The 12,449-nt window shown below is 36.1% G+C and overlaps 1 protein-coding gene across 1 annotated transcript; it reads right to left on the bottom strand.

The window, feature by feature from the left end:
- Positions 1-305: 305 nt before the first annotated feature.
- Positions 306-5,261, bottom strand: LOC145998625 (pfs47 receptor-like). The gene is made up of 4 exons (XM_083135082.1): positions 5,147-5,261; positions 3,710-3,906; positions 1,172-1,318; positions 306-556 (listed from the first exon to the last, which is right to left on the bottom strand). The coding sequence occupies exons 1-4, from the start codon at positions 5,151-5,153 to the stop codon at positions 470-472; spliced, it is 438 nt and encodes a 145-aa protein (XP_082991208.1). The 5' UTR covers positions 5,154-5,261; the 3' UTR covers positions 306-469.
- Between the last annotated feature and the right edge of the window lie 7,188 nt (positions 5,262-12,449).

Consider the following 12,449-nt stretch of genomic DNA (forward strand, 5'->3'; position numbering starts at 1 on the left):
GAAAGATTAAATAAAATTAAACTGTCCGACTCAGTTGTTAGCATATGCAGATGATGTAGACTTACGAGGGAATGATAAATGAATTAAGAATAATGCTAAAATATTGTTAAAAGCATGTAAAGAGATAGGTCTTCTTTTTACAGTATAAATACTATTCAATTCAATGTAATATCTTATCATTCTATAACTTTTGTATTGTCTTTATGGAATTGATCATTATTATTTTATCTTTGTTTTTATTGATTTATTGTATTTCTGACAAGGGTTGGTTGTAGGAACGATCCATGAGGCCGAAACACATCTGCTTAAATAAAGACCAACTCTATTTTATTGTGAGTTTATCACCTCTCAGAAGTTACATTTTATCAACCGATAAAGAAGGTATATAAAATGTATTACAAATTAAATTTATTATAAATAAATGTTTTGTATTACTCAAACAGAAAAATCAAAACACACAAATAACTTTTTATTTTATAATAAGCATTTCGTACTTGTCGATAGGAACTTCACTCCCTCCAAATGGAATGTACAGGACTCCATGACTCGGATGCACCTGAAATGGAAAAAAAGGATAGTGTTGTAACATTAACACAAATATTAATAATTCTATGTTAAATTTGTCCTGCGTCAGATGTATCTCGAAGCAGAAAGTAAATATTCTTCCTGAAATGCAACCACACATCGATCAAGGGGTCCTTTGTTCGATACCAGCTGGAGCCATCGAGGTCGCCCGCGGGATCTTTTCTCATGGGGGGGGGGGGTAAAGATAGGGATGATGCTTTCCCCCAGTTAAGAGAATTCTCATGGATCATCACCAGCACTTTGATAATTTGCAACTAACTAACTAACTCTCTACACTTCTTAAACCCGAAGGTTTATGGCTGCAGCAACATTTGTCCCTATCCTGATCTATCCACTCTTTTTCATCCCTATCGATTTCCTTTAGGTCCATCTCAACGATATCTCTCCATCTTCGTCTTGGCCTTCCTTCATCACTGAAATTCATTCTCAAAATCGTGGTTAAGTTAAGTAGCTTTAAGGAAACGGACAGAACCACAAAATAAATGCTAAATACTTGCAAATTGGAATTAAACGAAAGTAGAAGTCTGGGGCGGGGGGATGGAGTAACATATGAATAGCGAAAGGACTGTATACAGGGTGATCTCACCTTGCCGACAGTGAGCGATCCCTCATGAAACGCTCTGCCAACATACAGAGGCTCCCCGGCCGACGTGTCGCCTGCCCTCACTGCATGCTTGGGGATATCTCCTCCCGAACACTGCTGCCACTTTATCTTGCCAGAGTGAGTGAGTACCTGAAGGAAAAAAAATCATATGTATCAGTTTTTCTTGTGTTATTAACATGGAATATAATGTAGTAAACATGTACTAAATATGTAAATACATATTTAGTTATTTTCACCAAAATATGGAGTTAAATATGCACTTAAAATTGTAAATATTTACCTTTTAAATAATATAAGACACTACACGAACTACATAAAATACAGTACGGTTACACTGACATTAATTGTAAAACAACACAAAATATGTTTTCATTTCCTGTTTCCAAAGCAATGAATAACAAAATTTTGTTGTAAGTGTTCGAAAGTGAATTTCCTTCTGTTGTATCTTAAGATGGATTTACATTGACTAAAACTGCGTTCAATATCGCAAGAAGTAAAGGGAGTGTATTTCAAATTTGTCAGTCATTCGCAAGAAATTGACTCAACTCTTTCGGTCACACGGGGACACGTAGTTATTGCTCTAATATGGAGTACATGTTGGGAAATGTTCTGAAATATGAACATAATATGCAAAAATAACTAAAATATGTAAAATATGAGCGAGAACCTAATATATGTAAAAATATGGAAAATAATAACTGAAATGTTTGCTTCTGTATGCCATGATGCGCATATAACTGATTTCAGCTTTGTATAAATGTGTATTTACATATAATTCCGTTCCCTAGTTAGTGGAGGCACATAGTAGTTCGGATCCCACTTTAAACTGTAGGTCCAGTTCCGATTAGCCTTACTCTGCATAAAGTGGACTTAAAATAAAAAATCAACCAAATCAACCAACCGTTCCCTGATTATTAAAAAAAAACACGGGAGAAGAATATCTGTATTTAGCAGCAAGGGGAAATTAGTTCAGTGTGTCGGAACGGTGTCTCCACCAAGTGTTCTCGGTGAACACTGTTACCTGGTAATTAAGATAAACGAGGATCGAATCCCGATAGTAACTAATTACACGGTGGTTCGTATTTTACTTCGCACTGCAGTCCAGTCACTATTAGTTTATCTACAGACAAATGTAATACATTTGTCTGTGGTCTATCTGAGTATAAAGTGCTCTCACATGAAACTTGATATTTTAAAGTCTAAAATATATGATATTGTGGAAACAACATGTACACCTATAAACTATTGTGTTATTCTTAATTCGTCTAAATCAAAGATTAAATTTTCTTCGGACAAATATATTTTAATATGTTTTGAAGCTTCCATATGCACTGCTACTAATAATAGTATCATCACTTTCATTACTGAGTGTTGTACAGAGAGAGATAAAAGTGTACTTTGCATTCTATCCAGTTTCCACAACTATTACAAGCAGTCATTGTTGATAGTTTTGTTCATTTAACAAAAATACATATTTTTAAATACAATTTTCAAGGTATGATAGCACATGCATACTGCGATTATTTAATTTATATATATGTACAGAATTGAGTTATATACTTGATGCTGAATTCCAATTTAAATATGTGACAAAACTTGAACTTTTGGTGGAAAGCTTTTCGTTCTGCTCGGTTCAGAGGGCCAATGCCTCACCTCGAACTATGAAATATTTTAATGTGAACCTATTAAAACTTTCGAAAACAACTTTGACATTTTTTTTTTTTACTTTTTGCAAGAATTTCGATTTTGTCATTGCATAAATGAATGGATTGTTTCTGGTGAGTTGCAGGCTCCAGATATCTGCAATGTTTAATAAATTTAGTTTTATAACCATTGATGCAAGGCTATCATATGTCCCGATGTAGTCCGGACAATCTATTATTTTTAGTATCTGTTCCGACTTACGCATAATTTAATTTATAAATATATTATTATCAAATCAAGGGAGAATTCACACCAAAACAACAAGCGACAGGCGTCACCTGTCACTTGTGGATTCCACCAATCGAGCGCATGCTTGTTCGGCATGTCAGCCCGGTATGGTGTGAAACGTTGCTGCTGATTGGCTCATTCCAAAACGGCACGTGTCGCTTGTGTCTCAAATCTCCCTAGAAGCGACTGCGTGGGATTTTATCAGGGAGTTGAATATGTCCGTTACTTTGGACCATGATATTGCAACTCTACAATTTAAATCAAGCTGTTACTCTCACCCCTCTTGCCTCTTCCCTATACTCAAATTCCACGCATTTTCCATGTCCATTTAAGGCGCCCACCCAGCGTCGAATAACATGGGTACCTGGGGGAAACCCTGGGGGGTAAAAGCGGTCAGGGGCGTGATGCTGATCACATCACTCCCACTCAGGACCGGATCAAGAAAGTGTAGGGGCGTTATCCCCACACCCCCTATACGCCTTCGTGGCATGGTGTTAAGCACAGGGGAGTACTTTACTTTTTTATTTTATTTAAGGCGCTCGGGCACCCAGTCGACGCACTGCAATATTGACTTGGAAGAGATCTTACCTCATAATCAAATTTCGATACCTCCTCTCCACCCCAGGCGACGAAGGCGCCACCTTTGCTGGGGATCACTTTCGCTGGCAACCGGTCCCCTTCGTGCTCGGCCCTTCCCACGTAGATGGGGCTGCAGTCGGTGTCGTTCCCTCCTTGCACAGCATCGTCTGGGATACTTCCATGGGAAGCTGGAACCCACTCGTACTCTGTGGAATGTAACACATAGACAGGCACTAGAAATATATTTCGGGGGAGGGGGCTCAAACCAAGTGTCTCAAAATAGTAGTAGTGGTAATAATAATAATAATGTTTAAATTAAAATAATTATATTAAATTCATTGCAATAGTATTAATTAACATTCAAATTAACTAATATTATACTTTTATTAGATGAATAGGTAAAAAGACGGCATATGAAAAGTGATATAACAGCTCGGATTAATTATGTACGTAGCTTACGTATAGTTAAGGTCTGCAAAATTTGTAAAAGAACCAAATGCTCTGGCAAGGAAATTAATGTCAATTAGATAAATAATTTAATATTTATTGAATATCAAAGAAGGATGTTAAATCAAGTTACAAAAAAATAAAGTTCCTGGAAATATTTTATTCATATAAGTAATAAATCTTGCATAAATCTTCTTTGGTGCTGTCATTCAAAGTCCTGTGATCCAAATATAATCCTTGCCTTCCAATAAGTTCAGAAGAAACAAATAACCTTCGATTAAATAACAATAATATTTTCATTATTTAATTTTATTAATTTATTATTTCATCATTTTCATTATTTCATTTTTATACTCGGTAAGTCTTTCGGGGGGTGGGGAGGTTCCCGGACCCCATGGACCACCGTCCTTGCACATAGACACAATAAGATTACTTGTATGCTTTAAGCAATAATTCGGTTGGAATGCTGGACAAGACAAGAACAACTTGAGTAAAATCCATTTGATGTTAAACGACTTGCAAATGATTTAAAGAAAATGACAGAGTAAATAATTACCAGCATACGATTTTATACCAAAGCACTAAATATCCCCCAACTTGAATGTTCTCTCCCTCTTACTACAGAAATTCTGTGCCAATCTGAGATATTCCCCCCTCCCAATTTAATTGTCAATCCTCCTAACTTGAATTCTCACGATTTAAGACTTAACACTGTTATTCAAGAGTTTTATAGTGCCCCCACCTTAAAGTTATATGCTTAATCTCCTCACAATTTCAGACTTAACTCTCAATGGGTGAATTGAATGGATGGCAAGTCCAAAATAAATTAACTAATTCAGAACTTTTCGCACATATTTAATTATCGAAATTCAGGTTGTGAGTCTTCTGAATGACTAGTTTTCTAAAAGATAACTACATATTTGCTAGAATTCCGTAATTCTAAAAATTTAATTATGCAGGTTTTGTTATAACTGAAGGATTACTTAGTGATAACCTTACCTGGCATGTTTTCAGCTTCAAGTATAACTTGCGGTGGTAATACTTAGTCTTCAAAGGTTACTTTTGAACAAAGACGTACAAGAGCTCGAAAGATGTTATATAAGCTTTATCAGATCATTTTCCTAGAAAAAGAATTTATTATTCTTACGTAAGAATTGTTTTTCTCCGGAATAACTGAGACGTGAAAATCCTAGAACATAAAGATAAGACATTTACTAATCACATTATCAAGTTGTAGTAAGCTAGCTTTTAAGAAAGCTGCTTGTTGGTAGATTATTAGTAGTTCCTAAGCAAGGATGTACTTTTGTACAATGCTCAGCTTCCAAACTACATATCCGGGTTCGGTACCCGGTGGAGGCACATAGTGGTTCGGATCCCACTTTAAAGTGTAGGTCCAGTCCCGATTAGCCTTACTGTGCATAAAGTGGACTTAAAAAACAAATCAACCAACCAACCAAACTACATATATATGTAATATATATGTCTATATTTATACGCACATAATTTTCTTGTTAACGAAAATCGCTACATTGTCGATTGTACTGAATTTTTTTATTGACAAACAGACAGCTCGATAATATTATATAGTGTAGTCTATCGCATTCTACTAGAACTTGGAATTGTATTCAACTCAAAAAGGTTTTATCTTTTCATTTGGAGTAGTTTTCGAGTAATCCGATTGTTGATAACACCAGACAGATGTTCTTACCACTCGAGAAGTACTTAGATTTACTTTGTTACTTTACATATCTTCTCGTCAGTACATTGCACGTAGCTTTTTTAGTTACTTCTGGGATATCGAAGGATATACCAGATGGCCAGAAGTAAAGTTACCCAACTCAGAGTCCTCTGTAGCCTGTTTGAGGTATTGTAGAACTGAAATTTGGTGAATCCACTATGCAGAACATGGGGAAGAGGATGACGATAAAAAAGTTCAATTTTCCGCCACCAGGTTGAAATGTGGCGCTGTAATAATGAATATTGTCAGGTGTACAAATCTTTATTGTTGGTTTCTTCCAGTAGGCTACAGCAGTGTTCAATAACCTCGCAGTGCAGCTGCACTATTACTACCGTTCTGACAAAACAACTTCACCAGCAATGCACGTTCTTACTTATTTAATGGCATGGTGATCACTTCCGAACTTTTGTTCAGCACTCACGTTAAGTGATTTGGCTGAGTTATTAAGTAGAAAAAAAACATTTGTTAGTGCCTGGAAGTTGCGAGAAAATAATCTCTCGTTTATTGCAAGATTGCAAGGTAAAGGCAAATCCATAATCAATTGGAGCAGTTTACTTCATTATTACAACCCATCATGAAAGTACAGCGCCACATTTCAACCTGGTGGCGAAAAATTGAACTTTTTATCGCCATCCTCTTCCCCATGTTCTGCACAGTGGATTCACCAAATTTTAGAGTTCTACGATGCCTCAAACAGGCTACAGAGGGCTCTGAGTTGGGTAACTTTAATTCTGGCCACCCGGTACATACGTATATTAAATGCTAACTTAGTATTAGCTATTGGGTTGATGCTTAATGTTATCGATTGTTGACCAGAACATTGCAATAGAATAACCTGTCGAAAATATAAATATGTCAAAATATGTGTATGTGTCAAAAATTATGTATTTTTTCCTGGTATCAGTGATTCTGCACTTGAACAGGTCTCATAAAATGTAAAGTGTTCATACTGCCCTTACCATATCAAGCTTGTAAATTTACACTACATTAACTCTTTGACTTGAAGACAAGGACTCCTGCCAGATTTTTTCATTGGAGGGGCAAGCAAGGCAATTTTTCTCCAGGGGGGAGTGGTACTGTTGCCCCCTCAAGAAACACTTCTTCAGATTGAAGTTATCATGTTCCTGCAACACTCTTCCAATAACACTGGTCAACAGCCAAAATGCGACATGAGTGATATATACAATTTCTAGTCAATATTGGTCTCCTAAATACGAAACTATAGTTAAAAATCGCAATTGACTAATTATAATTGAGTTACAGGGCATGGTTGATTTGGAGAAGTATTGCATAGCTGTAAGAAGTAAATGTTGAGTTTTTCTTTTCTTCTCTTATTTTTTTTATTTGTTTTAAGGAAGGGGGAACTGTTCGAGATCAGCCACAAAACCTCTTTATTCATTGTTTTGTGAGGTGTTAATTTGTGCAGACGTGATTGTGGCTTTATAAAACTAAGTAGAGTGTGTGCATTTATCAAAGATCGTGTTTGCGTATTACGTGGTCCGTTTCTGGTAAGGTTGACATTTAATTAAATTGCTGAGTGATGCTAAAAAATGCCACGTAAATGCATTATCAATGCTAATAATGTCAGTTATGTTTGTGGTCAAATTGTGTTTTCTGGATAGCGGAGAAATATTACCCCTGCTGTAAGAACAGCCTACAATCTATATTTCGGTAAATACTGCAAATTCGGAGATGAAGATAAGACTTGGGCTCCACATTTCCGTTGTAAGAACTGCTACACGAATCTGCTGGACTGGATGAATCACAGAAGACCATTGATGAAATTTAGTATTCCCTTGATTTGGCTGGAGCCCACTAATCATACAGACGATTGTTTATTTTTTCTATGGTCCCATCAATACAACGTATGTCCAATACTAAAAAGAAGACAATTGTATTTCCAAATATTCGCTCTGCTTCTCATCCTGTGGCGCATGGTAATGAACTACCTGTTCCAACACCCCCTGAATCTTATTCCGTAGACTCACAAGACGAACCGTACGATCCACAACCTTCCACATCTACAGATCCGGACTTTGGAGGTGATGTTAAACTTACAGAACAGCACAAGGTTAGCCAAGGCAGAGCTATTAGCCTCCAGAGTTCAACAATGGAATTTTCTGGCTAGTAATGTGAAGGTGTCATTTTATAGTGACGGTCAAAAAGTGTTGGAAGAATACTTTTCTACCGCCGAAGGAGATATGATATACTGCAGTGATATTAATGGTTTTTTGGGGGCTATGGGCATTACGCACATCTGCGAAGAGTGGTGGTTGTTCATAGATGAATCGGTATAAAGTCTAAAAGCTGTACTGCTTCATAACAGCAATCAATTGACGTCAATCCTTATTGGTTATTCTGTGCAAAAGAAAGAATCGTATGATAGCCTAAAATTCCTCCTTCAGTCAATTAAATAGAACAACTAGGTACAGACCTATGGAAAATATGTGCAGATTTGAAAGTCATTGCTATTTTGACTGAACTCCAACAAGGCTATACCAAATATTGCTGTTTCCTCTGCGAATGGAATAGCAGAGACAGAGCTTCTCATTTTATTAAAAAGGATTGGCCATTACGTCAAAGTATGGAAACTGGAAATATGAATGTACATAATGAACCTCTCGTTGAATCTGAAAATATTATACTTCCTGCACTTCATATAAAGCTTGGACTGATCAAAAACTTTGTCAAAAAGTTGGATCGATACTCTTTGGTATTCAAATATTTACTTAACAAATTTCCAAAAATCAGTGAACAGAAGATCAAGGAAGGAGTTTTTGTGGGCCCTCAAATTCGTCAACTTCACCAGGACGAGATCTTCGAACACCTGCTAAGTGATGTTGAGAAACGTACATGGAGTTCTTTCGGAGAAGTCTCCAACAATTTTTTGGGAAACAAACGTGCTGAAGACTATGAAAAACTTGTAAATAATTTGGTTTCATCGCATCAAAAAATAAATTGCAATATGTTCCTTAAATTGCATTTTCTACACTCTCATCTCAATTTCTTCCCGAAAAGTTGTGGTGAGCTAAGTGATGAACACGGTGAGCATTTCCACCAACAAATATCTGTAATGGAGAAAGATACCAAGGGGAATGGAGTAGAGGAATGCTTGCCGACTATTGCTGGACAGTTACCAGGGATGATCCTGAACTTCACTACAAGAGGGAAGCAAAGAGGAAGCGGATTTAATCCCACGCCAGTAGTAAAGAACACACCATACAGTAATATAGTAGAAAATATTTATTTTGTGATTAATGTAAAAACTATGATTCATGAATTTACTTGGAAAGGCAGATGGAAATGTACCCACGTTTTGTACTGTTCGCATAATACAGTTCAAGCGTAAAAGTCACATGCACACCAAGCATAGGTCATTCCACTACGTTAGAACATTGGGTAACCCGACTTTTCGACAATACCTCGTATAATTCCTAAACCGGAAGTCTAGTGGCATTTTCATTGTCAGTTTCGTGTTCAGCATCATAGATTGATAAACAAAAGTGAATTTTCATCCATGTCGCAAAAAAAATAATTAAAATTTGTTGACCAGTGTAATTAATACAAATTACTGTGACTGAAATGAACTATATGTGTGTAATATATAAGTTCATGGTAACATATATTTTCCAGGAGGGCCGTGGCCCACCCTTGCCCCCCTTCCGGACGCCCATGCTTGAAGAGCATCTGGACCAATAACTACAATGATAATCCAACTACGCTGCTGCACTTCTACTTGCTTAAAAAAAGAAAAAAAAGAACCAACGGGACGTCATCTCCCATAAACATATATCCTATATGTATCTACCTTGACTATATTTACGGGTAGATCTGACAATATGGCACAAAGGATAATAGATAATCCTTGATGGTACTTTGTTGCCATGGCAGCAGTGCTGCTATCTGTTATAAAAAAGATACTACAAAATTGACTTTAGTATGGCCTTAAAATTCAAGGAATTATTTTGTTCTCGATTTGCTAGAAGTGCCTGAACGTGCCAGCGCTTCATACGGTACAGCGGAATCCCCTTATCAGAAACTCCTTTCCTCGCGCAATAAAATCGATTTCTTGGGCTTTAATATCTTAAGATAAAAAGAAATTTCCTATCGGAAATTCTAAGAATACAAAACTAATAAGGATCAATATTCTGAGGACAGATAAAAATGCCACGTCATACGAACCCCCCCCCATAAGCGTTGCTACGGGGTGTGCCGGGTGTGCCTAGGCACACCCTAATGGGCTGCTTTATCGAAGAGAATTAAAGACAGATATTTCAATAAGAGAGAAAATAAGCGGCAGTTAGTAAGAAGTTGAAAATGTCATTATTACTTGGTACAAACGTATGCATTATCGCTGATGAAATGAGTGTCTATAGTTTTTCGATTTTTTGATGTCATTGGAGAAAGAATATATTTACTGCATTCTACTCTGTACTGCAACGTCTTTCTTCTATACATGTCACAAGCTGCACGTGTGAGAGAGTTTTCTCCAAGCTTACCCAAGTTAAAACTAAATTAAGAGCAACTCAGAAGCAGGATAGATTGGAAGCCCTGCTCTTGCTATTTGTGGATCAGAAAAAAGCTTTGTCTATTGATGTAAATGAAGTTATTGATGAGTTTAAGAACATTGTACCCTTTGACAGACGTCTCTTGTTATAGATGACGTGTATTTTGATGTATTGGTTTCTAACATTTATGAACATTTTGTGTGTGTGTGTGTAATTTCTATGCAATTTGATTTTTTTCTACTACATATATTCAGAAATTTCCAACACTGTCATTTAGTGAATTTATATTCCTTTACAAACAACAGTGCAGTTAAAGAGCCAAGTGAATGTGTTGCAAAATAAGCTATTAAAAAGGTACAAGACCTCATTTTTTTTCTTTGTGCACACCCAAATATAAAGTTCTAGCTACGCCTATGCCCCCCATATATATATATATATATATATATATATATATTATATGTATCGGTATCGGAAAGAACCCGTTGGGATTTATCTACCGATACCAGCCGATACTTTCCTGGCATATTGGTATTTCATGGGGTCCGCAAAAATGCCACGTAACATTTTCGCGGAGTTTAATTATCCTGTAAATTATGCAAAATTCAAGCTTTTTTATGTATTGCACCAATTTTGCCAGAACAACTGCATTTTTATTACATAGCATTGATTTTAATATTCTGAATAAAATAGAGTAATATGAAGACTTCAACATCAACCACTCAGCTTATAGTTATGGTTTTAACATGAAAGTCAACAAATTTAGCAAATTTCACACACATTACAATACAAAAACAATTTGCATAGGTACGCATTGCCGTCCCATTATGAAATTTTGCAAACAAATGGTCACTTGATGTCTTCAAAACATATATATTTTAAAAAAATAAATAAAAGGTGTTTTTAAGATTTAAAAAGAAACGTTTTTTCGCGTTTCTGAAAAATTCCAAAATTCAAATAGCAGTCATCTTTCATTTCAAATTAAAGCTCAATAAAGGCAAAAGAGAATGACACAAATTTGAACTCTCTAGGTCAAATAATTTCTGTTCTACAGCTGTTTAAAGATTTCAAAATGTCGTCATATTTTGGGATATTTGCTTTTTTGAGTCAATAACTCAAACTCTAAGAGCCCCAGAAAACTGAAATTTGGCAGTTTTTGTCCTCTTGATAGGCACAATAATAAAATACCTTAATCCTAAATGTTCAAAAATATTTCTTTATTGGTTGATTTGACATGGAATTTCGCAACATACCTGTAATTCGAAAAAGGTCGGGACAGAAAATAAGAGAACAGACAGACTCTCCTGACTGGTAGCCTTGCATCAGTGGTTATACAACTAGAACTACCCAATATTGCAGACTTCTGAAGCACTCCACAACAAACCCATTCATTTATGCAAGGACGAAATCTAAATTCTTGCAAAATCTGAAAAATTGTCAATGTTATTTACGTATGATTTTATACGTTCACATTATAATATTTCATAGTTTGAAGGAGGGGAGGATGACCACCATGGGTCCTCCCCTGGGTACCGGCCTCACTCCGATCAAATTTATATTAGAAATAATGACTACGTAATTTCTACTACAAAGTAAACCAACGTAAATTCCCAGACAACATCTCTGTTTGAAGTCGCCATCTGTTGGTGAAAATTTGAAGGCAGACGTCAGCGAGCGTTCCTAGCGGGAGAACATGGAACTATTACAAAAGCTCGAGTGAAGTATCTTGCTCAATAACACACGCTCCTAAAAATAATTGAACAACGGTAAAGCCTAAGTAAAAAGAAAGTATATATTTTTTTACAGTACTGTAAAAGGTTGACTGAAGAAATTACGGTCCGAGACCGTCAATTTACGCTGCCATCCAGCTACTGTAAAAATGACCATGTAAACTATTAACGGACATTACAGAAGTGAAGCAATATAATCAGTTTTTAAAATACATATAGTTATGTTACGCGCAACCGCAATTTATAATCATTATCCATCTTTATGCATTGTCCAATAGTCAATTGAGAAAAGAAAAGTTGCGCCCCCCCTTCTTTTTTGTAAATTAAGA

The sequence above is a fragment of the Lepisma saccharinum genome, chromosome 14 (assembly GCF_977018435.1).
Source record: "Lepisma saccharinum chromosome 14, izLepSacc3.1, whole genome shotgun sequence".
Classification (NCBI taxonomy): domain Eukaryota; kingdom Metazoa; phylum Arthropoda; class Insecta; order Zygentoma; family Lepismatidae; genus Lepisma; species Lepisma saccharinum.

Bases quoted from the DNA above. Each gene is read 5' to 3' on its own strand.
- LOC145998625 (XM_083135082.1), bottom strand. The intron at 1,319-3,709 runs GTAAGATCTCTT...TTTTTCCTTCAG, and splicing joins TATCGAAATTTGATTATGAG to GTACTCACTCACTCTGGCAA. The intron at 557-1,171 runs GTGAGATCACCC...TTTCCATTTCAG, and splicing joins GATCGCTCACTGTCGGCAAG to GTGCATCCGAGTCATGGAGT.